This window comes from Hippopotamus amphibius, chromosome 8 (genome assembly GCF_030028045.1).
Source record: "Hippopotamus amphibius kiboko isolate mHipAmp2 chromosome 8, mHipAmp2.hap2, whole genome shotgun sequence".
NCBI classification, from domain to species: Eukaryota; Metazoa; Chordata; class Mammalia; order Artiodactyla; family Hippopotamidae; genus Hippopotamus; species Hippopotamus amphibius.
This window is the reverse complement of record NC_080193.1, coordinates 3,010,199-3,035,771: the sequence shown is the minus strand read 5'-3', so window position 1 is coordinate 3,035,771 and position 25,573 is coordinate 3,010,199. Positions and strand designations below refer to the sequence as shown.

Below are 25,573 nucleotides of genomic sequence, written 5' to 3'. Positions count from 1 at the left end.
TCCCAGCAAGGCCCCCCTCTCCAAAGGGGCTACTCTGGGGCCTCCAGCACCAGCTCCTGAGAGCATCCCAACCCTCCTCTGAACTGGGCCTGCCTTGGCCTGGGCTGCACGGCCACCTCTGTCGCTGGCTCACTGTGTGACCTTGGGTGAATCCTGCCTCTTGTCACAGCCATCTCTGTTCTGAGCCCTGACTTCCAAATTAGACATGTGTTTCCATATGGGCAGGTTGAGCTCCCAGGAAGGACCAGGGTTTGATGAGTTCCTTGGAAGGGATTCTCTAGTATCTTCCCTCTCTCCCACCTGCCTTGAAAAGCTCCCAAATAACATTACTGGGTGAAGCACAGGGCAAGGAAGTAGCTCCAAGCGGGATCCCTTTTCTTCCTCCTTACAGTGAGTTACAGCAGTTTCTTCCTCCTTACAGCGAGGGTAACAGTGCCCCTGGGGGCTGCAGGCTGTAGAGGGAGAGACAGAAAGATGGAATGATGAGTGGTCATCCCTATGGCCAAGATACTGCCATCATGCTGAATTTTTTCCAGCAACATCCAACAACTTCTGGTTCTCCCCAGAATATTCTCCATGGAGACCAAGAACTTGGCTGATTCCTGGAACAGTCCCGGACCCTTACACACGGAGAAGCCAGGCCCACACAGAGAACACAAGACTGGTCCAAGTGCAGGTGTCAGGTGATCTGAAGCTTCTAGGTCCCCAGCACTGCACAGCCTGGCTCCTCAATGGAGCTGCTGGAGCCCTGCGCTGGGTGTGGCCCCACAGCAGCCCAGGTGAGGCTGCCCGGTGCCTGCTGCGGGAGCACAGCGGGCCTTTGTGCTAGACGGGCACCGCCCCCTGCCCGGCCCCTCCCTGCTCACGGGAGAGCCCTTACCTACCCGCCCGCCGCTGGCCACCTGCCGCCAATAGCTCTGCCAGCTCCTCCTTGCTCTGTACTCAGAGCAGCTCCCCGACGGCGACGGCGCAGCGCTGGGCTGACAGCCCTGCTGCCAGACTTCACCGGTCCCCTCCCCCGGGGCTGATCATTAACCCGGAGGCCGTATAAGGAGCGAGCGGCCTGGGCAGGGGGGACGCATCGCTGCCGCCGCCATGGACAGTAGCACCTGGAGCCCGGCGACCACTGCCACTGCAGAGCCCCTCAAGGCCTACGAGCGCATCCGCAATGCGGCCGACATCTCTGTCATCGTCATCTACTTCGTGGTGGTGATGGCTGTCGGGCTGTGGGTATGTGGGGGTCCTGAAACGCGGGGCTGAGGGGGCAAGGGCCAAGGGGAGGGAGGAGGGGGCGCGCGGAGGAGCCACCTTAGTGAACTGCGAGGAGGGGAGGGTGGGCTGAAAGGTGCGTAGAGCTGAGTGGAAGTGACTTGGAAATGTTTGAGAGGAGTTCAGGGGGCACCTCACGTGAGGTGAGGGTGCAAACAAGGTGAGCAGACGTGAGGGGAGTGCTGGCCAGTGCTCAAGGAGGCTCCCCTACCCCGGACCTGTAAGCAGAGAAGGAAAGAGAGATTGGAGAGGCTGAGGGGTGGGAATGAAAGCGGCAGGAGAGGACCAGCTTGTAGCTGCAGGAAGGGTCCCAGGGCTTGGGAAATGAGCCCCAGGGAGGTGACCACTGTCCTGCCTCTTAGTTATCCAGTTTCAGATGGAAAAGAAGCAGGGTAGATCGGGAAGGACACAAGCCTCTGGCAGTTGCAGGTGCTGTGGGGCAGCCGAAGGTGGAGGGGCTGCCCTGCGTCCCCCTCCTGGGAGAGGTCTTGTCCTCTGGGATCTAGGGGCTGGAGGGAGTGAGAGCTGGAAAAGCTGGGCCCAGGAAGAGGAGGAGGAGGAGGAAGACTGGAGGGTGGCCTGGTGCTGGGAGAGGGAAATGTGCCTGGCTTCCTTTTGGGACTATGGGGACACACCAAACCAGAGAAACTAGTTCTTAGCAGTCTTGAACTTGGAAATTTCAGTTGTGACAGACTTTGGCACACCCAGCAACTGGAAGAGAGGTGTTGTAACTGTGCACATATTCCAGTCACTCTCAGAAGCTTTCATGGGGGGCGGCAGGCCAGGAGGCTGGGGTGCTAGCGGGTGGTTGAAGTCTTTTGGCTTAGCGGAGGGGTGGGCAGACATTAACCCCTTCATGGCCAAGAGGCATTTTTTTTGTTTTTTTTTTGTTTTTTTTAAGAGATAAAAGGAAGTGTTGATTTTTAAAAAGAAGACGTGGGCTTCCTAGGTGGCGCAGTGGTTGAGAATCCGCCTGCCAACGCAGGGGACATGAGTTCGATTCCTGTTCCAGAAAGATCCCACATGCCGCGGAGCAACTAAGCCCGTGCACCACAACTACTGAGCCTGTGCTTTAGAGCCTGTGAACCACAACTATTGAGCCCATGTGCTGTAACCACTGAAGCCCACGCGTCTAGAGCCCGTGCTCCGCAGCAAGAGGCCACAGCAATGAGGAGCCCGTGCACCACAACAAAGAGTAGCCCCCACTCGCCGCAACTAAAAAGAAAGCCCACGCACAGCAAAAAAGACCCAACACAGCCAATAAAATAAATTTATAAAAGAAAGAAAGAAAAAGAAAACTTAATTATAGAAACCAGATGTGACTGAAAGCCATAAGTGTCTCAAGGAATCTGTGTGGCTGCTTCTTGCTTAGTACTCTCAGCTTCCCAGACATGGTGGAAAGTCCAGCCAGGAGCCAGGGTTCTCGGGTTTAGCACTGGCTTCAACACGTCCCAGTCTTGCGGTGTAACCCTGCTCAGTCTCAGTTTATTCAAGTATGCAATGGGTACAATCGTATCTGTTCTATGACACCCCACGTGGCTATGAGGATCTGCAGAGATGCATCCTAAAGCTCCTTCTGGACTCTAGGAGTCTATTTTAGTACTATTATCATTGGCTCTCCAGGGTATGAGCCAGGCCCTGAGTGATTTTTGTCCTTTTAAGTAAAAGGGGCAAAAGTGGTTAGCTTGGTAGGACATCTTCACAAAAAGCCACAAGAAGGGCAAGAATGCTAATCCCCATTTTACAGAATAAAAAACTGAAGCCCCATGTGGTTGTGATTTGCCTAAGTTTGCAATACATGGAACTCACATCTCTGGACTCTTGATTTTCCACGGCACTAGGTGCTTTGCCACCTTGCCTGCCTTCCTCCCCCCATCCCAGCTTATAAGTGCTGCAGGCAATGTGGGAATCCATCATTTGCTAGCTGTGCTGTGCTGCCTGTTTCCCAGATGATTGCAGATAATCTCTATTCCCCTAACCAATCTCATTTTAGCCCTGCCAGTCCTGATGATTATGGTGTCTGCACTTTTCAGATATCTGTGAATTAGTATCACTTGTCTGGTTAAATGCTATTTAATGAGCCTGCTAGTGTTTGTCTACATTTAGTCTTCCCCCATTAGTCAGTGCCTCTAAACCCTGATCATTTAACGTGCTGGATTTCTTCCAGTTTACATTCCTCTTTTTTCTATTGGAGTGACAAGAGTGGTTTAGTTCAGGGACAGGCATCCTGACTCCTGCATGATCTCTGGGCTGCAGAGACAGAGGGATCTAGGCCCACTGTGCTTCCTCAACTTAGAAAAGGCATCCCAAGCTAACATCCCTCTGTCACCATCCCCTTCTCTTCCAATATTGTTTTGTTCTGTTCTATCCCTTTCCAATGCTGCCTCATCCATTGATATTTGGGCTTGAGGTTATTATTTCTTTACCACCCCTCAGTTTGTGTCTGGGGGGATCTTATATCCTTTTAGGCTGAATCTGTGACTTTATTCTTTCTGGAAGACTTCCTTAAGATTTTTCTTTCACCACTTCTCATTTGTGTCTGGGGGAATTTTATACCCTTTTAGGCTGAATCTGTGACTTTATTCTTTCTGGAAGACTTCTTTAAGGTATCCCAAAACCCTTTGTGCCAGGGGTTGTTAAACTACATCCCGTGGGCCAAATCAGGCCCACAGCCTATTTTTGTACGGCTCACAAGCTAAGAATTTTTTTTTTTAACTTTTTTAAGGGGTTGTAAAAAAACAAAACAAAACCAGAAGAATATGTAGTGGAGATCATATATACCTCACAAAGTCTAACCTATTTACTGCCCCGCTCTTTTTCTTAACAGAAAAAATTAAAAATTTACTGACTTCTGCCTTATGCAGTCATTTGAGTTAATAGCATCATTGGATGCCTGAGTCTTAATGGCACCTGGGGGAGCCCAACCTTTCCATTTTGCAGGGGATGATCAGAGAGGGTGACCAGAAGTCACTCAGATGAATCAGCCCCAGAGTTGGGACCAGAACCCAGGTCTCATGATGCCAAAGGCAATGCTCTTTCCACTATCTCTCCCTCCCCCTCCCTAAGACACAGCTCTTTTTAGGAATACCCTCTCCATGGTCCTTACCACCACTTGCACGAATGTGACAGTGCTCCAGTGGTGCCGAGTTCCTCCTTTCCTCACATATTTTCATAAAGTGAGGGCCTAACTTTGTTGCTTTCAACCCGCTTCATCCTATTCTCAAGTCTCTCGTTTAAACCACTTGACAAAATCACCTTGACAAATTGTTAGCACTTCACTCGAATACTTCCAGCAGAAACTTTCCCCAGTGGCACTATCTCCATCTCTGGGCAGTTCTGATGGCGAGGAAATTCTTTGTGGGTCTGAGTTCAGATCTGACGTCCTTGAGCGTCTCCCACTGTGTCTGGTTGTGCCTTATGCAGGTGATGTGAGTGAGTCTGTCCCTCTTCACATATCAGAAGATGATGGGCCACAATGAGTCTTCTCTTCTCCAGGCCCCACATTCCCAGTTTCTTAAGCTTCAGACAAAGGTCTGAAGTGTCTTCCTTTTGCTCAATGATATTCCATTGAGGAAAAAAAATGTGGGTCATTAACTGTGTTTCTTTTCCCCTGTGGCTTGCAATTGTAGAGTCATTCTCTTCTGGTTGCAGGATGGACAGGCAAATTTAATCCATGGCTTGCAAAGTGGAGTCTGGAGCCCCAGAGCTTTTCTTTGTACATCCCTTGCTCATGGGGATAGTGTCTTTCCATTTGTAGGGAGTGAATAGCGGGGAGGAAGGAGGCAGGTACATGAGCTGCAATGCATGCCCCAGGCAGCACCTATTGAACGTGGTGACACCTGCAGAGTGCCAGCCTGGAGGGGTGTTGCTCATTTCCAGGAGTGTTCAGGGTGGGATATGGGGGAGGAGTGGAGGCAGAGGGCACTGAGAAACCCATTCAGCCAACTTTTTGTTGAATGTACACCATACACAAGATGTTACGCTAAGCATTATGGGGGATTGAAACTTTGTGAAATGATGACTACTATTAAACTAATTAACATACCCATCACCTCACATGGTTACAACTTTGTGTGTGTGTGTGTTGGGGGGCAGATCTACTCCCTTAGCAAATTTAACTATACGATACAGTATTATGAACTATCTTCACCATGCTATGCATTAGATCTCTAGAACTTACTTATCTTGTAACTGAAACTTTGCACCTTTTGACCAACATCTCTCCATTTTCCTCACCCCCACCTGCACCCCCAAGTCTCTGGCACTAAATATGCATCTCAAAACATCACATTGTATACCTTAAATATATACAATTTTTATTTGTCAAATATACCTCAATAAAGCTGGAAAAAATTTTGTAATTTGGTAATACAAAGTAAAAAAGTTGTAAGGGCTGTGAATGAGGTATAGATGGAGTTTGCTAGATGTTCGCAGGATGCAGAGAGATTTTTTTGTTTGAATTGTGGGGGAGGCTGTAGGAGAGGAGGCGTGGGGGAGTGTCTGGTAAGGTTTCATGTGGAAGGTAGTGTTTGAGGGGCCTTGAAGGATGGGTATTCAGGGTCTGGCCTTGCAGGTATGAGGCTATGAACATTCCAGAGAGGAAAAGCCTCTGTATAGATACACCTCTCCTCACCTTTTATCCATTCCCGATATCTTTGTGGAATTGTCCAACGTCCTGAATAGTCTTTACAATTACATTCTTCCTCTAAGCTCTTCATTTCTGAGACAACCTGGACGTGTTATGTCTGGGCCCCATACCCTCTTTTCCTGTCCCTCCAACCACGCCTAGAGGGTATAAACCTGCTTCGACTTCAGAGTGACCTTCAGAATGGTCTTTCCCTGACCAACTGCCAGAACCTGATTCCTTGGGACTTATTTTTGTTTTAGCCCTAGCTACCTCCCGTGCTTCTTGCGGCTGTTGGTCCCCTTGCTATTCCCAGAAAAACCACTACAGAGGCCCCAAGACTATGACCTATGGAGGGACTCCCTGCCAGGAGTCCAGAAAGATCTGAGCCATGCTCTCCCTGGCACTGTCTAGCACACAGAGGACTCAACAAATCTGTGTTGATTGTCTGTCAAATATAGCTCCCTGCTTCTGTCTTCTGAGCTCCAGGGAAGTAAGGAATGTGGAAGTGTTTCAGAAAGTGAAGTGGGTTGAAGACAGTGCAAGTGTGTGGAGGACAGGGCTGTCCTCTTGGGTGGCAAAGTTACTCTATTCTAGTTTGCTATTAAATTTTCAACCCTTTCTCCCAAGGCCATGTTTTCTACTAACCGTGGGACTGTTGGAGGCTTCTTCCTGGCAGGACGAAGTATGGTATGGTGGCCGGTAAGTCTTCTCTGAAATACTATTTGCTGAACTACCATATTCCCTGTAGGAGGCCATTTTCTTGTTGGCTTCAGGTGGTGGTGATCCTTTCTTCTTACCTTGGGTCCCTGATAATGGGTCACCTGCTCACCAGGTCTCTGGGCACCCTTAATCTCTTGTGGTAAGGGAATAGCCTTTAAATAAATAACACTTGAATTTTTTCAAGGGATAATTAGAGGAAAGACTTTACAAGGAGGACAGTGTGGAGAAGCAAAAAGAGCGCACAGTCCGAGGTGATCTTGGGCAAGTCTGAGCTTCCACTTCTCTTTCTGTAAAGCAGGAGTGGTGATATTTACCTCCCAGGAGTATTATGAGAGGTGGAGACTGCTTGTGGGGTGGAAACTCAAAAAATAGTAGCTCTTTCGCTACCTTTTTGCTACTTTAAGTCCCACGGAGGAGAGACTTTATCTGTCCTATCTCAAGAGCCTACCATAGTGCCCGCTACACAGGAGGCCCTCAATAAACACTTGTAGAGTGGCTGGAGGAGGGGTCCCTACTGTTCCCGGGTACAGTTTTCCTCATTCCTTGGTGGGTTTTGTGTTTTGTATATATGTGAGGTGTTTTCCCTGACACTTGCACGTGCACAGAAGTATCCCAATCAAAGGACATGTGTGTGGGTGGAAGAGGAACTGGGAGGCCCCTTCATCCTATCAGCACAGAGCTCTGCTCACTGTCAGTTCAGCTCAATGACCATTTCAATCCAGAGTTCTCATCGAAACTACTGGTTGACCAGATTGGCCAAATTGTGCAATTCTTTGGGCTTAAGATACAAGCAGGACAGGCTGGTGAAAGGGCTGGGGGGATGAAGTGTACGTACAATGAGAAGAGAGCGGCAGCCACGGAGGAAGAGACATGAGAAAGTGAAGACTTGTCACTGTCATACACATAGCACGGGGGAAGCTAGGAGGAAATCATGTCACTTCCTGCTCTTGGCCTTTGATCAGCGATTTGGGGATGGATTTTAATAGTTGGCATCTTCACAGTTGCTAGCGTTATCCCTGAAGTCATTTCTGCTTTACCCTTAAGGTGGCCAAGAATACTGGGCAGATGCGGACTTCTGTGGTGTGTCTCTCATGGTGGTCTCTCCTGACACATTTTGTCTTCTCATGTTTTGGACTTTGGTGCTTTCCTAAAAGCTGGTGTTGGATAAGCACATCGGATCATAAAGTTCAAGAGAAGGTTGGGTAGTCCTTCTAGAACTGCACTGCCCAATAGTGTAGCCACTAATAACATTGGCTTTTTAAATTGAAATTAAAAAAAGATAAAAAAAATATCTTTCCTCATTCACACTAGCCGTATTTCAAGTGCTTAATAGCTACATGTGGATGGTAGCCACCATGTTGGACACTGCAGGTCTAGAACATTTCTGTCATTTTAGAAAGTTCTGTTGGACAGTGCTGCTCTACAGATTTCAGAGGCAAGTCTGGCATGAAATCTCAGTGGACTTGAGATTTGCTGAATTAGAAAACTGAATAGGACAATGAGGTTTACTTTAGTTGCTGGGAAAGCAGTGCACCCCCACCCCATCTAATGCTTCAAGGTTCCCAATTGTAAGCCTGCCGTGTGCTCATCCAGCCTTGGTTTGCATCCAGACGCCTTTCCTCTTCCTTCCCTCAACTTTAACAGGAAACTCATATCTCTTCATATAAACATTCTAGGGCTGATTTATTGTGCATAAGGCCTTAGCTTCCAATCTCTGGGTCTTGGAGAAGCCTACAAGAAGGCAGAGGCATCATGGGGCAGAACCACATGTGGGAGATATATATTTTGGGCTAGGCCTGGGAACACATCACACCTTAACCAGTGATGATCTCTTTCTTCCTGATGGTTCCTGGGTTTGGGTCTGGGCTAAGAGTTGGCTGATGAGACGATTAGCCCCACCCAAAACAGGTAAGGGTCAATGATTCATGTGGAGTTTCCAGGGGGTATTGTTTTCCTTATTCATGTCTCAGTATTGGATTATTCTAACCAACAGAGAAACATGGCATCATTCTTCTTTTGTGCAGAAGTCCCTGCTTCCTTGATGAGGCTGAAATTTGACTTTTCTTCCTCCAACAACAGTTTCCGTCTAAGGCTTCATGAGATTACATTAATGGTTTGTAAACCTGCCCATGTGTCAGAGTCACCTGGATGTGCTTTCTGAAAATACAGATTCCTGCGCCTCACTCCAGACCTACTAGATTAAAAAACCTTGGAAGGGGGCCCCAAGAATCTGCATTTAAAAAAAGCTTCCCAGATGCTTTTGATGATTAGGCAGGCTTGATAATCTCTAGTTTGGGTAGACTCTTCTCTATCTGGTCAGATTTACTGAGAATATCAACATCTATTAGGGATGCTGGTGAGGGAGATTCTTGAATGGGGTGCAGTGACTCTAAGTCCCTCCCAACTCTGAAAATGCTCTAATTCTAGAAAATTCTAGAGTAGAATGAGCGTGGGCTTTGAAGTCAACCCATCTGACCTGCCTCATTTACTAGTTTATGACTTTGGGCAAGTCACTGAACTTCCCTGAGCTTCAGTTTCTCCCTCTATGAAACAGGAGAATAATACATACTTTGGAGGGTTCTAGTCAAGATTAAATGAGATTATGCATGTGTAGCACTCAGCACTGTGCCTGGCAGGTGCTCAATAACAAATGGAAGGACGGTTAGGAGGGTCAGGGCAGCCCCCAGCTGCACTTCTCTGATACCCAGTAAATGGAAGCTGGCATTTATGTGAAGATATTGCTGCCACATCACTTAAATTTAACTTTCAGATAGACTGTGTGAGTAAATGAACACAATTTGTATGTAATTTATTTACGCTACTGTAAGTCAGCAATTCTGGTTACACATTGACCACATTTTTACAGTTCCGAGATTGGCCATGTCTGACAATGTTGTGGCATGCCATACTTTAAGCGGCAAGGTTTTTTTTCTTCGTGCTACATGGTATGTCTTAAAATAGTTGGTGTTTTAGATTCAGTAAAGTATGGTTGTATTCTAAGGTCGTGGTCTTTAAAAGTATGTTCACCACAACTCTTAGGCACTGCAGAAATGCCTCAGGGGCCCTCACTCTCATTCCCAGCAACCCGGCTTTTATTTATTTTATATGAGGGGAATCTGCTAAGATTTTGTTTGAGGGCAAGGTTCTGCTGACTTAGAAAATTTAAAAACTGCTAATTTAGAAGAAAAATAAGCATGATGATTTCCGTTCTAAAATTTAAAATGATTTTAAAACTATTGCAGTACACACTTGGAAGAAAGAGGTGAAGGACAACATGGCAGGCAGGAAAATGCACATCGAAGTACTTTCTCTCCAAAATTGAATAATAGTTTAAACTGCATCAAAACTATATTTCTCTTTTTTCTTTCTTTCCTTCTTTCTTTTTTTTTAATGGGTACGGCTGCCTTCTGCAGTCCCCAAATTGGAATAGGTGGTTTGACCAGTTCAATTGTACTTCTGGATGCAAAGGAGAAGCATGTGCGTGGGAAATACGGGGCACCCCCCAAAGTTTTAGGGACATTCGAGGGTGCCACACCCTCTCTTGGGTGGGTGTGTGCCTCGCCCAGTTGTCCTCACTCAGGCCATTGTGCTGATGTTGGCCAGGCTGGAGGGGGTCTTTCTGGGTGGGCATCCAGAGAAAAATACCTGAATAGGTAGTGAAGATAATTGGGGCCTGCCAAGACATTCTGTGTTTTCTTTCCTTTCTTTCTCTATCTCCTTTTATTTTATTTTATTTATTTACTTATTTATTTATTTTTTGGATGCACGGCATGCAGGATTGCAGTTCCCTGACCAGGGATGGAACCCGTGCTCCCTGCAGTGGAAGCTCGGAGTCTTAACCACTGGACCATCAGGGAATTCCCAAAGCTATACTTCTAAATTTACTTTTGGATTAAAATACAAAATCAGTTTAAGTCTGTCATCGATCTACAAGTTTATAACCAGAATATCAGTCCTCAAATATGCTGGCCCAAGGAGGACATCACAGGGGCCACAGGCTCTCGGAGCTGACATCCAGGGGGAATCTTTACCCCCTTCATTTGCCTTTAGCCCTGTGGCTTTGTGCTGTAGAAGGCGTGAGCAACCAGAGAAGCTTCAGAAAGATAGTTCCAGAAGATTTTTAGGAGGAGAGGACTTGGATTGACCTTGGATTGATACACCTGAGGCCCCAAGGGCTTGGATAGTCACCCATGAGAAAAGCAGGTGGAAATCAGAGCTCATAAAGTCTGAAAGAAGATTGGACAGAGGAGAGGCCAGTTGAGGAGCATTCCTGAAGCCTTCAGGGATGTTGAATGGGGCGGTTGTGACCTGTAACAGGTGGAGATCCAGGCACTCTGGAAAAAGACCTCATTCCCAAAAAGTTAATGAGGCCAAGAGGGAGAAACAGTTGTCCTTGGCCTGGGGATAGAAGTGAGGGACCATCGGGAGGAGGAGCAAGGGCTCCAGAGTTGGGTTACAGGAAGAGTCAGCTCCCAAAGAAGACCAGGCAGGGAGGCCCCCGGAAGCCCGAGTCACACTGCGGCAAGCCAAGCCAACTGAGAAACATGAAACCTCGTGAATAAAATGAAACTTTATGTAATTGTGGGCTGGCTGGTGGACCAGGATTCCCCTTTTCTATAGCAACGTGGTTTGTTGCCTTTGATGCACAGCTGCCTGGGTGCTGTGTTGTAATGGTTCTTTGAGAATGTGGGAGATGTGAAAGCAGGAAAATGAGCTTTGAGGGGAAATTCTCCACACCTTGGCTAGTGGCAACAGAGAGATAGAGCCCCAGGTACACAACCCCATGGAGAACTTTTTTTTTGGAAGAGAGTTTGGTTACACCAGGCAGGACCACTGGCAGAGCCAGCTCCATGGGAGCAGCAGGTGCAACAGGGCTGGGCCAACCCTTCAACACCCCCCAAGGCATTTTCCAACACTTCAGAAGAAAGCATTCCAAAGGGAGTGGGGACCTCACAAGGAGCCAGAGGACTTGCCTTGTCCTAGATTTTTGACATCAGGCAAGCCATTAGCCTCTCTGAGTGTCAGAGAGTCTCCTCTGTGTGGGAGACAGTAAGACTGGGATCTGAAAGCCTCTTCCAGGGCTAAAATGTTAAGATTCCACACCACAGGGGAAGGAACAGACATGGGGGAAATGGATGTGGACACCCTAGCCAGTCCTTCACCAGTGGAAATGGGATGGCTGTGTGTCTCTCTCAGTAGCCACAGATTCTTTCCTTCCTTTGCTGTTAGAGAATCCTCACAGAGGTGTATATCACAGAGGTTTAGGTCATGGGTTGACAAACTTTCTCTGCAGAGGCCCACAGACTAAATATCTCTGTCACAACCATTAAACTCTGCTGCTGTGGCATGAAAGCAGCCATGCACAATACATAGATGGACAGCATGGCTGTCTGCCAGTAAAACTCCATTTATAAAAACAGGAGGAAGCCCAGATTTGGCCCACAGGCTCTCGTTTATTGACCTCTTGTTCAGGCCTGGGCTCTGGAATCAGGCTGCTTGGATTCAAAGGCAGCCTCTGCCCCTTACTAGCTGTGTGACCCTATTTGAGTTACAGTACATCTCTGTGCCTTACACTTGTTTTGTTTTAACAGAGGTAACATACTTACTTGAGGTTGTTGTGAGGATACACACCCGGAACAGAACAGAAGCTGGCAGGTGGTGAATTCTCAGGTTTAGCTTTTGTTCCTTTTCCAGTCACCTACCTGACCGAATCCTCAGTGATCCAGCAATAATGACGATTAACCCCACTGGCTGCCCAAGTTCACACACAAGAACAGCACAGCTAGGGCTCTCTCTGTTCTGGTTACTCAGGCCTCTTTCTCCTTATCCTCTGAGATGGAAATTTATGAGATCTGTAGGTACGGTCTACAGGTTTATCTGAAAACCAAGACATTCTTTCGTTTAGGTTTGACTAGAGATCCTAATGGAAATTTTCTCTGAGGAAAGAGGACAGCTTCTCATACTTCTTAAACTGTCTTAAGTAAAATGTATCCAATTTTGTCTTTAAGTCTCTAAAACCTAGTGATCAGCTCAACCTTCAGTCACTTAGGATGCTACTGGAGTGGCCACCAGCAGGCCTAGAAGAGGCTCGCAGGCGTAAGACCTAGGTGAGAAGTCGTGAATGAGAGAGGAAGAGCAGGAGTGAGGTGAATGGACACAGGAGAGGCAGAGAGCTCACCAAGGGAGCAAGGCTCAGGAAGATGTGAGGTGGGAGACAGACAAGTACTTGACCTTCATAGGCCTGGGTGGAAGTGACTGCCAAGTCCAGGTGGCCCTCACTTCCTGCTCTGATTGCATGTGGCTGTGCGTGCTTTCATTTATCCCAGGGCTGAGTCTGTGATTTTCTTTTTCTTCTTCTTCTCTTTCTCCTTCTCCTTCTTCTTCTTCTTTTTTTTTTTAAATCTCTTCCGCCACCTAGTCCAGGGCCTTGCACCCAGTATGTGCTGAATTAGAGGAATGAGAGGGAGCAGAGGGATATGTCCCCAGACCCTCTGACTGAACCTCTTTGTTGTTGCCTGAGCCCTCAGCCTGCACTCTGCTCTCTGGTGCAGTGACCACACCATGTAGGCAGTGGGAAGAATTCAGGAGGTTAGGAGGGTGTTGGGTCCAAGTTAAAGCCTGCCTCCAGCAGTGCTCCACATTTCCATTCCTACGTACACAGAACATTTTTTTCTTTAGGTTTTTGTTTGTTTGTTTTTTGTTTTTTTTTGGCTGATGGTTGTAAAACTGGAAAACCAAGCCTGGCCCTAATTAGAGTGCCTGATTTCAGCCCACATTGGACTCCTTGATAAAGTCTGGGGTGGCCATGCTTCCTCACTATCTCAAACATTTGTTTTCTCTCATTTTGAGTCAAGATTTTGCAGACCTTGTCAGTTCTCATATATCTGTGTCTCCTTTGTGTTGAGAGTTTACTGCTTAACATGCCAGCTGCTGCCTTGCTCTTGAAGGACCTGTTCTCTCTCTTCCTCCTTCTCTTTCTTCTCTTCCTTCTCCTCCTCTCCCTCCCCTCTGCTCTCCTCCTCCTCCTCTATTTCCCCCTCATCCTGCTCTCTCCCTCTCTCTTTGGTGGACCCATTTTCCTCCCATTCTCCAAGGCTTGGTCTCCTCTGAGGAGTGTCTCTGACTCGTGCACAGGCACTCACCACCCCATGTATTCTTTGTGTTTCAAGGCCTCAGTTGACTGGTGTGTGGCCAAGTTCCTGTCATCTAGTTTGTACCTAAGCTCCTGTCTTCTTTCCCTCTGGCTGCCTTCCCAGCATTCTCTAACACGTTAACACTTCTGCCAACAGAGAAAGGGAGAAGTAAGTTATAATCAATAACTCTAGTTGGTTAAGGCCAGACAAGTGCTGAAACTCTTAGTCAAGATGAAGTCTTTGGATTATTCATGTTAGAAATGTGTCTGGCCTTTCCCTGTCTACCAGTGGCACGGCACATTTTGAGTTGGCTGCAGCTATATTTTTTTGGATAAACTTTATGTAAGGGAGGGGACTTTGAGTTGGGGTTAAGAGCATAAGCTCTGGAGCCAGGCGGCCTTGGTTTGAACCCCAGTTCCATCCGTTCCTATCTCTGTGGCCTTGGGTGAGTTACTTACCCTCTCCTGCCTCAGCTTCCTCAACTTCAAAATAGAGATCACAGCACCTACCTCACAGAGTTCTTTTGAGGATTAAATTAGTTAATACATTTGCTACCCAAGTTGGCCCTTCTCATCATCATCATTGTCATTGTCATGGTCCTTATGATTGTATCTCATTGCCAGATCCTCCTTCTTGAGGTGTAAGTTCAATCATTTATCCACATATGCATTGCTGTTATTTCATTCTACATCTACATGTTGATGACTTTCTATGTGCCACATTCTGTGTTAGGTGCTGGCATATATTTGTGTGGGTGTGTGTGCATGTGTGTGTGTGAGAGAGAGAGAGACACACACACACACATTCTTACAAAATGTATCTGAAATTACAGACAGTGATGAGTGTTAAGAAGGAAATGTGTTTGAATCTTAACTACATAAGAGAGTCAGGGAAGGCCTTTCTGAGGACTGGACATTTAGGTTGAGCTCTGAGGATGAGAAGGAGGCAGCCACGTGAAGATTGGGGGAAGAGCAATCCAAGCAGAAGGAACAGAATGGTCAAAGGCCTGAGGTGAGGAGGGGCTTGGGATACTTGGGAACTGAAAGGGGGCCAGCATGGGGGAGAGATCATGCATATTGATCAGGCCCTTCGGGTGAGGGACACGGAATTGTTGCTGATCCCAAGAATAAGCCTGTCTGAGTTGGTGAGAGGGTTGATCTCCGGCCTCCTTGACCTGTAAATGCCAACGGAAGCCCTCACCCACCTTTTGTGCCAACAGCCTGTGGGAAGATGCCAGCTTTGGCAGTAGTTCCCTGATTGCACTCCCTTTGGTTGTTGGGGCAAAGAGAGAGTTCATGAAGATAATAAATGAAAGGTCACCATTGGCCATGGGGAGTGTGAGTTGACCCAGCGTAAACAGAGATTATGATGATTGTAGAGAAAACCTGTCTCTAAATATTTACCAGAGTCTCTGAAATGAAACAGCCTGAATATACGAGCCCCACCTTCTCTTCTCTCCCAATCCAGGAAATGTCATCCCTATGAGACGGCCAGGGTCAAAGATTAAGCCTTCTCAAACTTCCCCTGTGAAAAGATTCCTTGCTAAGGGAATCAAGATGTTAATTTAGATTAAAGACCAGTTCCCCAGAGGATGAGGGAGTGATTGGAAGTACAAGTGTGATGCACACACATGCTGGTCCTGAATCTACAACGAGGCAATGAGGTGGGTAGGGCGTCTGACCACCCTGTGTCCCTTCAGGGAAGTTCAGATGCAGAAGGGAATGTCTGGGGAGGAAGGAGGAAAGTCAGCGTGGTGCTCTGGCTTCCTCTTCGGTCTCTTGGACATCACTCATATTGGGCTGTGGGACCTTGGGCAAATCATGGCACTGCTCTGGTCCTCAGACTTCTCACCTGTAAAATGAAGATGAGAGCAAATCTGCACCTCACAGACTGTCGTGAGGATGATCAGATAAAGTGAGTGAAGTGCCTGGCCCCTCACTTGGCCTAAAGAAGGCACTGTAAGTTAGTCATCCTCTCTTCCTTTCTTATTCTCCTAGCGTGGAGATCTCAAAGTGTGGTATCCACACCAGCAGCAGCAAAAAAACTTGCGTTCTTGTTAGAAATGCAAAATTTCCAACCCCAGCCCTGATCAATGTGTCAGAAACTTGAGGGGATGGGGCCCAGCCATCTGTGGTTTAACAAGTCTTCCAGGAGATTCTGACTAGGGTTGCCAGATTTAGCAAATAAAAATACTGGCTGGCCAGTTACATCTGAACTTCAGACAGTGAATGCTTTTTTACTATAAGTATGTATCATGTAATATTGGCACATACTTTTACTACAAAATGTATTGATTTGAAATTCAGATTTAAGTGGACATCCTGTATTTTTGACTCTAGATTCTGGTGCATGTCAAATTTTGAGAAGCACTGTCTGAGGATATCTTGAGGGAGGCAGCCAGCACAGCCCAGAGAAGGAGTGGAAAGGAGGCCCTGGGACGTTCTGGTATCATTCCTTAAAGGGAAGACAGAGGCTGAGAGCAGGAAGCCATCTTCCAGAGCTCTGGACAGTCTGGGTGTTGTATGGTCCCTTAACAAAGAAAGTGGTTCCATGAGATTAGCAGAGTGCCTTTCCCATTTGAACCATGAAGATTTTGCTCCCTCCAAGAGAAAATGCCCACTCTGTCTCTTTCCGGAAGTTCAGGAAACTCCACCAAAACATGGGCTATGTAAAAGCATCATGAGTATTTCTTCTGAATAGCATGCCTTTGTGGGGTAAAACTTTCTTAAAGATTTCTCACATGTCACTTCATTTAAGCCAGAGAACACCCTGTGAAATAGGCTAGGAAGGATTCTTATCCTCAGTTTATAGTGGAGAAAACTGAGGCTCGGGGCAGTAATGTGACTTGTTCAAGGTCACATAGTTTATTCTGGCAGAGCCAAGATTTTTTTTTTTTTTTGGCCACATGGCTTGTGGGATCTTAGTTCCCCTACCAGGGATTGAACAGGGGCCCTCCACAGTGAGAGCGTGGAGTCCTAACTGCTGGACCAAGATTAGAACCAAGATTAGAACCATTAACCAAGGTCTCAGTGTGCTTAATAGGAGGAGAAGAAAGGGCAGGGGCAGGCACACTGTTTAATTATGCTTTCAAGGCATATACAGGGCCCTACACCCCCCACCCCCATTCCGCTGGCTGCCTCTGATGGTGAAGCTAGGAAGACACGCAGAGCCATCGCTATCACTTCAGGCAATTCTTGGCTCTTCGGCTAGTGGTTCTGAGTGTACACATGCTATCTTACTTTCCTAAGGGTGTGGAAGTAAAGATAAAATGAATGTGTAAACTTGAATCACTTCCTTCCTCTGTGCTTTAATTTTGTTTTCATTTGAAAAGACAGGGTTGACCTTAATAATTTCCAAGGGAATCCCTGCTTGAACTTCAGACGACTGAGTGTTGGCAAGCAATAGGCTCTCCCATACATTTCCTATTTTCTATTTTATGTCACATAAAACATAATTTTTAGTTAGCATTCAACGGTATTTTCATGTCTTTTTCTACAACCCCACAAACAAATACATAACTTCCCTGTATGCTTTGTTCTAAGACTTCAGGCTCTGCAAGTTAATCTGAGACAACCCTGAGATTGTAGCTCTTTATTGTTGAAGATCTTAAAGAACTGTGTTCTGATTCTAATATTACACAAACTCATTGTGGAAAATTTAGAAAAATATAAAAACACACTCATTGTTTTATCTTCCAAAGATAACCACTGTTAAATTAGGATAAATTTGTCTCTATAGCTACCTATCTATCTTTAAAAATTTGGGATCATATGGTATGTAACTTTGTTTTTTTTTTTTTTATTTGACTTTTTTTTTCACAATCATCTGCTCATCATAACAGATTCTTCAAAGCTATAATTTTAAAGACTGCGTAATATTTCATCATAAATGTGTACTTTAATTTATCTAGTGGTTTTCCTATTATTGGGCATTTATGTTGTTTCCAACTTTCCTGTATGGTAAACAATGTGGCATTGAACATACCAAGGAAATCCTTATGTCTAAGTCTTTGCCTGCATCTCTGATAATTTCTTAAGATAGAATACTAAAAGTAGGATCGCATGGTGGAAGGAGATGATCTTTGGATTGGTGCCAACAAACTGCTTTCCAGAATTACATTTCTATACGAACTATATGGGAGAGCCTATTTACTTGCCAATGCCAAATACTATCATTTAAAATTTTTTGCCTATTTGATGGAATAACCCTCAAGGTCGGATCTCCCTTGAGGTCTTGTTCTTACTAACACTGAGCTTACAGGTCATCCTGTTGGCATCTCAAAGCAGTTCATAGTCTCTAGTGAGCTCCACTGTCTTTACGGGCCCTTCGTGGGCCAGCAGGACACGTTTATTGCGTCTTCCTCAGGAGAGAGCCGTCCTTGGCATGTCCCCATTAAGAGTCCCGACTCCATGCAGCCAGTGGGAGTAAACTCAATTCAGAGGCGTTTGGTCGCCATGGTTCCTGTTGTTTCCCTAAGAGGAGACTTCAAGAATTTGCTCTCACTCACCTAGCCACCCACCCACTCACTCACTCGGCAGACTTTTGCTGAGTGCTTACCAAGTGCAAGGAAGTTCCCGTGCTAAGTGGAAGCAGGAATGCTCTTCAAGAGCTAGAGGCTATTTGGGAGACAACACTTGTATAGAAACATTTACCAAAATGGGGCCTGACAGGCACCAGGAGAGTGCAACAGACGACACGTGGGGTGAGAGGTCAGAGGAGGAAGAGATTGGCTCTGGATGGTGTCAGCAGAGAGATGGGACCAGGCTTCCCTTTGAACGCTGAGGCAGTGTTTTTGCAGGTAGAGCTTGATGGAGAGGAAGTTCCAAGCAGAAGGGAATGGTATAAACAAAAGCAGGAGGCAGGAAAGCCCAGGGCATATCTGGGAAGCTGGGTCTGTGTGATTTAGTTGCAACGTAGAGGACTTGGAAGGGCATGGAGGTGCTGCTGGGATTGGAGAAGGAGGATGGGGCTAGATTGCAGAGACCCTTGAGAGCCTGTAATTCTTCTTCCCAGTTTCATGCTGTGGCAGGGCAGAGGAGCCCTCCAGTTGGCAATATTTATTGACTCTGGTGGTTGAGGTCACCCTCTGGGAACTCTTATAACCCCCTCTCTTAAGGAGACAAATTGTGGAAGGATTTCCCACAAAGCCATTGAGTGGCTTCTGTAGGTTTCCATTTGAAATAGCTCAATAACTTTGCTATGGCGTGAAGATACTCTGGAAGTTTTTATTCAACTGAGCCTGACAGTTCTGGGGTTTTACCAGTGAGATTGGTCAAAGCTTGTTTCAGTCCACGTGTTATATGTTGGCATGTGGAGAAGTGACAGTGTCTCCCATTGGGTAGCCTGAGTACCATGGTAATAGGCCTTTAAAACTTTGGCGGTTAAGTAGGGAGTTTTGGAGAGAGAGCCTTTTTCACCCTAAACTTTTTGTCCTCCACATCTTAGCATTCCGAGTTTGTAATCAGTCACTGGCTTCTGCTCCCAAAGAGAGGTCAAAACAAGTTTAAGGAAGAAGAGTGACTTTCAGTGCAGTCTAGGGCAGGCTACTCAAACTTCACTGTGTATAAGAACCACCCTTACTCTTCTGATTCATTAGGTCTGGGGTGGGGATCAAGCATTCGTAGTTCTCCGAAGCTCCTGGGTGAAGCCAATGCTCCTGGCCCGCAGAGCACTCTGTGAGTAGCATGGGTTCAGGGACCCCATTTCTAGGGCTGAGTTAAGCACTGAAGGAGTGACCACTAGATGGACTGATGTCTGCCTTTGGTTCGAGAGGTAGATGCAGTCGCCGCTAGCTTCCGAATCTTGACATTAATAGTTGGTATGGAGAAGTGAATTTGGCCAGAGGTTTCCCTTGTGGTTTAAGTAGCTGTCCCTTCAGAGAAGGCTCATGGGAAAAACATCAAATTTGTGCCAAACTCTGGAGGGATTGAAGTGAAAAAATTTTAATTGATAGAGCCACTGTATTGTTAAGGCAAACCACATTATCAGGAATCCAAATTGCAATGAGAGGTCGTCTGTTCTTGTTAAATGGTCCAGATAATTTAGGGGCAGATTCTCTGACAGTGATGGAAACTAGAGGGACTGGCTTCATCCTCAGCACTGCCAAGGACCCATGGCTGAGCAGCAGATGTAAAAGAGTATTTGAAGCCACATGATGTTAAAAACAGATGGGAAGGGCTTCCCCAGTGACGCAGTGCTTAAGAATCTGCCTGCCAATGCAGGGGACATGGGTTCGATCCCTGGGCCGGGAAGATCCCACATGCTGCGGAACAACTAAGCCCATGTGCCACAACTACTGAGCTTGTGCTCTAGAGCCTGTGAGCCACAACTAACTAGCCCACGTGCCACAACTACTGAAGCCCACGTGCCTAGAGCCTGTGCTCCGCAACAAGAGAAGCCACTGCAATGAGAAGCCTGCGCACTGCAAGGAAAAGTAGCCTCTGCTCGCTGCAGCTAGAGAAAGCCTGTGTACAGCAACGAAGACCCAATGCAGTCAAAATAAATAAATAAATAATAAAATAAATCTTAAAAAAAAAAAAAGGAAATAGATGGGAAGTCAAGAAGGGCAGCCTGCTTAGCTCTGGACAGCCCATGTCTGGACTGGCCTATTTGGGTCTGAGGCCCATCTGGGGACACAGGTGGGGCTGAGGGCAGCAGAGACAGCAAGGTTGCAGACACATGAGGAGTGAGGAGCAGACACATGAGAAGAGGAAGCTTAGCCTGGAGAAGATTTGAGGGTGGGCACACCGTCCGTCCTCAGCTATTGGAAAGAGCAGCTGTGGAAGAGAGATTTGACTTGTTCTGTTGCACTATAGGGGGCACAAGCAGGCCTAAATGGGGAGATTTCAGCTCAGGGTAAAGAAGGACTTTGCAGCCATTACAGTTGTTCCACCATGGATTCAGCTGTCTCGTGAGGTGGGGAGTTCTCTGTCTCTAGGCAGGCCTTCTAGAAGCTGACCTTCACTTGGTGGTGGTGGTGGGGCAAGTGTTTCAGAGGGGATTCAAGCTGTGACATCTATGGGCCCATCCAGTTCTGGAGGATTCCGTGATTCTATAATTTCTCCCTATGTTTTCCCTCCTGCCAACCTTCTAGGATAGGACATTTAGGCAGTAAAATATGATTCAGAATTCCCTGAAGTCGAAGGAGAACATGATCTTTTTCTCTTTGTGATGTGACGTTACATTGTTTCCCCAATTACCATGCTGTTGAGTTTGATCAGACCCAGCACATCTTGCACCGCGACTGCAAACCATCTAAGTAGTTGGAATGGGGAGGAGGAAGGCCTGGAAAGAAGTTAGTCAGAAGCAGGGTCAAGCTGGGTAAATTTCAGAGGAAGTGTGCAATCCTGAACTGAGAAGGGATGTGGGAGGAAATTGCAGAGCAGGACAAGATGCTTCATGGGTCACTCCCTAATGGGGCATGATTCCCAACTGGGCATGGACATGGGTGAGGAGTGGACAGAGAGGGCGTTTGGGAAATCAGAGTGAGGAAAGCATTGTTAATGAGGTCCAGTGAGTGGAAGGGCGGTGTGAAAACCTGGCAGAGGCGTGCAGGTGATACAGCAACGATGTATATATTAGCCTGCTTGCGCTGCTGCGGCAAAACAGCACAGGCTGAGTGGCTTGCACAACAGAGATTTATTTTACCACAGTTTCAGAGGCTAGAAATCAAAGATCGAGGTGCTGTCAGGGTTGATTCTGGTGAGGCCTCTCTTCCTGGGTTGTAGACCGCTGCCTTTTCTCTGTGCACATTCACTGAGAGAGAGAGAGAGAGAGAGAGAGAGAACTGGTGGCTCTTCCTCTTCTTATAAGGACCAGTCATATTAGATTAAGCCTCACCCGTATGACCTACTTTAATCTTAATTTCCTCCCTAAAGACCCTATCTCCAACTATAGTCACATTGGGGGTTAGGACTTCAAAATATGAATTTTGGAGGAACACAGTTCAGTCCATAATAGTGTCCATTGTAGCTCTCATGAATTGTCTTTGAGGGTGAAGTGATTGTCCTCTTGGAGGAGAGAAAGGACACTGATTGAGGGCCAGCTGAGTGTGTCATTACTGATTCATAATCTCACTTGACTCCTGCACAACCCTGAGAGAAGGGTTGAGAAGACTGAGACTTGCAGATGTTGTGATCACTCAGATTGGAAGAGGACAAGAGAGCATTCAAACTCTTAATTTTTAAGCTCAAGCTGCCTTCCCACTGGAGGGAACTTTAGTATGAAATCTTGCTGAATTCCTAGGACTACATCTTTAAACCCAGAACTGCCAGGAAGACTGCTTGGAAGACTCATTTGGGAGTCTGGGAGGGTCTCTGAATAGGGAAGTGACTGATCAGAGTTGTGCTTTGGAGAGGTCATGTGGGGGGAGACCGGAGATCACCTAGAAGCCTGTTAAGAGACGATGACAGCCTGTACAAGGGTGATGTAAAAGTGTTAGCTGCCTATGTCATTGTTAAGGCAGAGTCAGGGTTTTGTAAATGATTGAGTGCAGGTCATGGGGCGAAGGGAGGGAGTTCAGATGAGGCCAAAGTGATCGACTGGAGAACAGTAGTGACTGTGACAGAAGTGAACTGAACCTGGACTAATACCCCGAAAGCTCCCCTGGCTCCCACTCCATCAGATGGTGAAGAGCTGCCTCAGGAAAGCCTACAACTGCTTAAAGTCCACTGTCCCCCTTTGGGGGGATCTTCGAGAGGAATTCTTGAACTTAATGTTGATCTAATGAGGTTAATAAATACTGCTAATTATGCTCTTAATAGTACATTAGGCTTAAAAATTTATCAAGTGAGAGATGATAAATGAAAAAAAAAAAAAAGATAATGGGTCATGACAGGCAGGCTACAAGCAGAAGAGAATTCTTACTAAAAATGTAGTGTTATCCCCACCAAGCTCTGAGGAGAAGGAGGTGGATGTGTTTAAACAGCCTGCTTTCCTCCCAGTTTCTTCTTCTTCTCCTTCTTCCTCTCCCTCTCCTCCTCCTCATTCTCCTCCTCTTCCTCCTCAACTCACAAAGCATTTTACTGTTTGTGCTATAATAAGGACGAAATGCAGTCTAGAGCAATAGAATTTTCACAACATGAGAATTCCACATATGGTCAGATGCAATGGTTATTTATGGTTACTTACTTTTCTTTATGCAAAGCTTATTGGGTCCTATTCTTTTAACAAAGGCAAGCATGTGTATGTTGTACACTTTAAAGTACAGATAACCAAAAATTAAACTCTTAAGCAGCAATAAACAAAGTACACAGTTTCCCTTCTTAATGAATGATGTCTAATGTACTATTAAGGGCATAATTAGCAGTAATGATTAACCTCTCGATAATCAGATCAACCTTAAGTTCAAGAATTCCTCTCGAACATCCCCCAAAGGGAAATAGTGGACTTTAAGCAGTTACTAAAGTCCCGAATCTAGGGGTTACCCTTCATTACCCTTTCCTGCATTTCCCACATCTGGTCCATCAACAAGGCTCACAACTTTATTTCTAAAATGTGCCCCAATCTCTGTGCTTGTCTTTGTCTCAACTGCCACCACCCAAGACCAAGCTACTATCCCTCCTCACCTACAGGGAGCAGTTGCCTCCCGTGTGGTTTTTGTTTTCTCTCTTGCCCCCGACACTACACTCTCCACATGATTGAGAGCAATGCTTAAAAACAAATTAGATCTCGTCCCTCCCCTACTTGAAACCCTCCAGTGGCTTCCCACCACAGAGTACAATCCACATTCCTATCCTGGCTTGCTAGGACCTGCGTGATGTATCCCCTCCCAAGTTCCCAGCCTCACCTCACACCGCCCACCACGCTGCAGCCACTCTGGCCTTCTTTCTGCTTCCCAACCATGATGACCATCCCACTTGGGCAGGGGGGCGGTCTTTGCTTCGCTGGAGTGCTTTCCATCTGATCTCAGCATGGTTGACTTCTTTTATCACTTTAATGTCAGCTTAGAGGTCATCTTACAGAGGACCTTTCCCTGACTAAAGCAGTCACTCTATCACGCCTTCTCTGTTCTCTTCACAGCACTTACCACTCTCTGATCTTTTTTTTGTTGGTGGTGGTGCTTTTCATATGGGAATCCCCAGCGTCTAGAATGATGCATAACACACTGAGTAGGTGCTAAGTTAGTATTTGCTGAGCGAATGGATGAAGGCACTTACACCACTGTCTCCTCATCATTCTGGAGACCTGCTCGCCCAGCATTCAGAGATCTCCCTCTCCTCTGACTTAGCATATGGCACTAAGAACCCACTGTCTTATATCAAGAGACAGTTGGGACAGTTTCTTGGAGTAATCTGCCTTTTGGGAAATATGTGTTTTGTTCCAGATTTGAACCATCTTAGGGACATTAGACAAATAACTACCAGCCTGCCCTCATTGCACAGCAAGATGGGGGATAACTGCACTTGTTTGGTGCTCATCAAATATTGCTATGCCTTCTCCTCCTGGGCGTAGAAAAGCTCTAGAACTTTTTGGAATTCTCTTGGACCTCAGATGCAGTTGAGTTGGTGGTATAGTACCATGATTGGTCAGTGCAAAATCCCTCTTGTTTCACCTGATACCTTCTCCTTCATCTCCTATTCAAAATCCCATTCTTCTTTTCTCTCCCAGGCTTCCACTCTTGGGTATTTAATATAAGTCCTTCCAATTCGTCTTCTAACCTGTTTTTAGACATATGTATATCCTTGAAAAATGCAGTCTTTTATGCATATACCCATAGGATCTTTGGGACCTTTGTAAAAAATAAAAATACTATATTGAAGGAATTCCCTAGCTGCCCAGTGGTTAGGACTGCACACTTCTACTGCTGGGGAACTGGGTTTGATCCCTGGTTGGGGAAGTAAGATCCACAAGCCACGAGGTACGGTCAAAAAAAAATACTGTATCGATTTAGAGGGCTGTTATTATTAGCATCTCTTGTTACTTGGGAGCTCGTGGGGTTACAGAATTTAACAGCTTCCAGGAGTCACTTGGAAATTATTGGCTCTACCTCCATCTTCTTTGATAAGTGACAAGTGGCTGAGGTCCAGAGGCTTCCTTTTAAATGATTTCTTTCAACAAAACTGTCCACGTTTCCTGAGAGCCTGTATCAGTCAAGGTCCCAAGTCAGGAGCGCTGGGGGACACAGAGATGAATGGCGCAGGCCCTGCCCCTGAGCTCTCAGCGGCTGGGGAGACTTCCAGAGGAGGGCGGGGGTGGGGTGGGGGGCTGTGGGTCTTCCCGTGCCTTCTTGACTATTGCGCATTGGGCTCACAAAGGACTCACGGAGATCTGACCCCAGGGCTCCTTCCCCAGTCCTCTCCTTTTTATCTTTGCTATTATCCAAGTCCCCACATCCACCTTCTGAACCCGTGGTCCCGGCAGACGCCAGTATAGTCAAGCTCCTGGCTGGCCTATGCTCTTTCTCGTCCTTCTCTTGGCTGACATGTCTCTTCTGTCTTTGGTCCACCCCTGAGTGTCCTGGTGAGGCACAGAGTCCTCACCTGACCTTCTCTTTGTGTTTCCAGATTGGAGCCTCTCTGTTCGCCAGTAACATCGGAAGTGGCCACTTTGTGGGGCTGGCGGGAACGGGAGCAGCTGCAGGCATCGCCACTGGGGGCTTCGAATGGAACGTGAGTAACACCAGAGACACTGCGTCCTGGAGCTGGAAGGAGCTTTATCAGTCAGTCGACTCAGTCTACACTCAGAGATGTTCTAGATGTTGGAGAACCTCCCAGGGCCACCGTGGGGTGCAGATGGAGGAGCGGCACAGCGTCAGGAGCCCCAGGGTCCTGCTCCCCCTCCACCAAGAGAAATCACTGATTTGATGGCGATAGTGTTTCTTTCT

The 25,573-nt window shown here is 46.7% G+C and overlaps 1 protein-coding gene across 2 annotated transcripts in view; it reads left to right on the top strand.

The window, feature by feature from the left end:
- The first annotated feature begins 925 nt into the window (after positions 1-925).
- SLC5A1 (solute carrier family 5 member 1) overlaps positions 926-25,573 on the top strand; it is a 55,579-nt gene continuing 30,931 nt past the window's right edge. The window contains exons 1-3 of one of the 2 annotated variants that reach the window (XM_057745270.1): positions 926-1,230; positions 6,524-6,595; positions 25,254-25,358. In XM_057745270.1, the coding sequence (XP_057601253.1) occupies positions 1,096-1,230; positions 6,524-6,595; positions 25,254-25,358 (312 nt within the window). In that variant the 5' untranslated portion in view covers positions 926-1,095. Of the gene's footprint in view, positions 1,231-6,523; positions 6,596-14,657; positions 14,761-15,216; positions 15,413-25,253; positions 25,359-25,573 lie in introns of those variants that run through there. The other variant, XM_057745271.1, reaches the window with a different exon arrangement.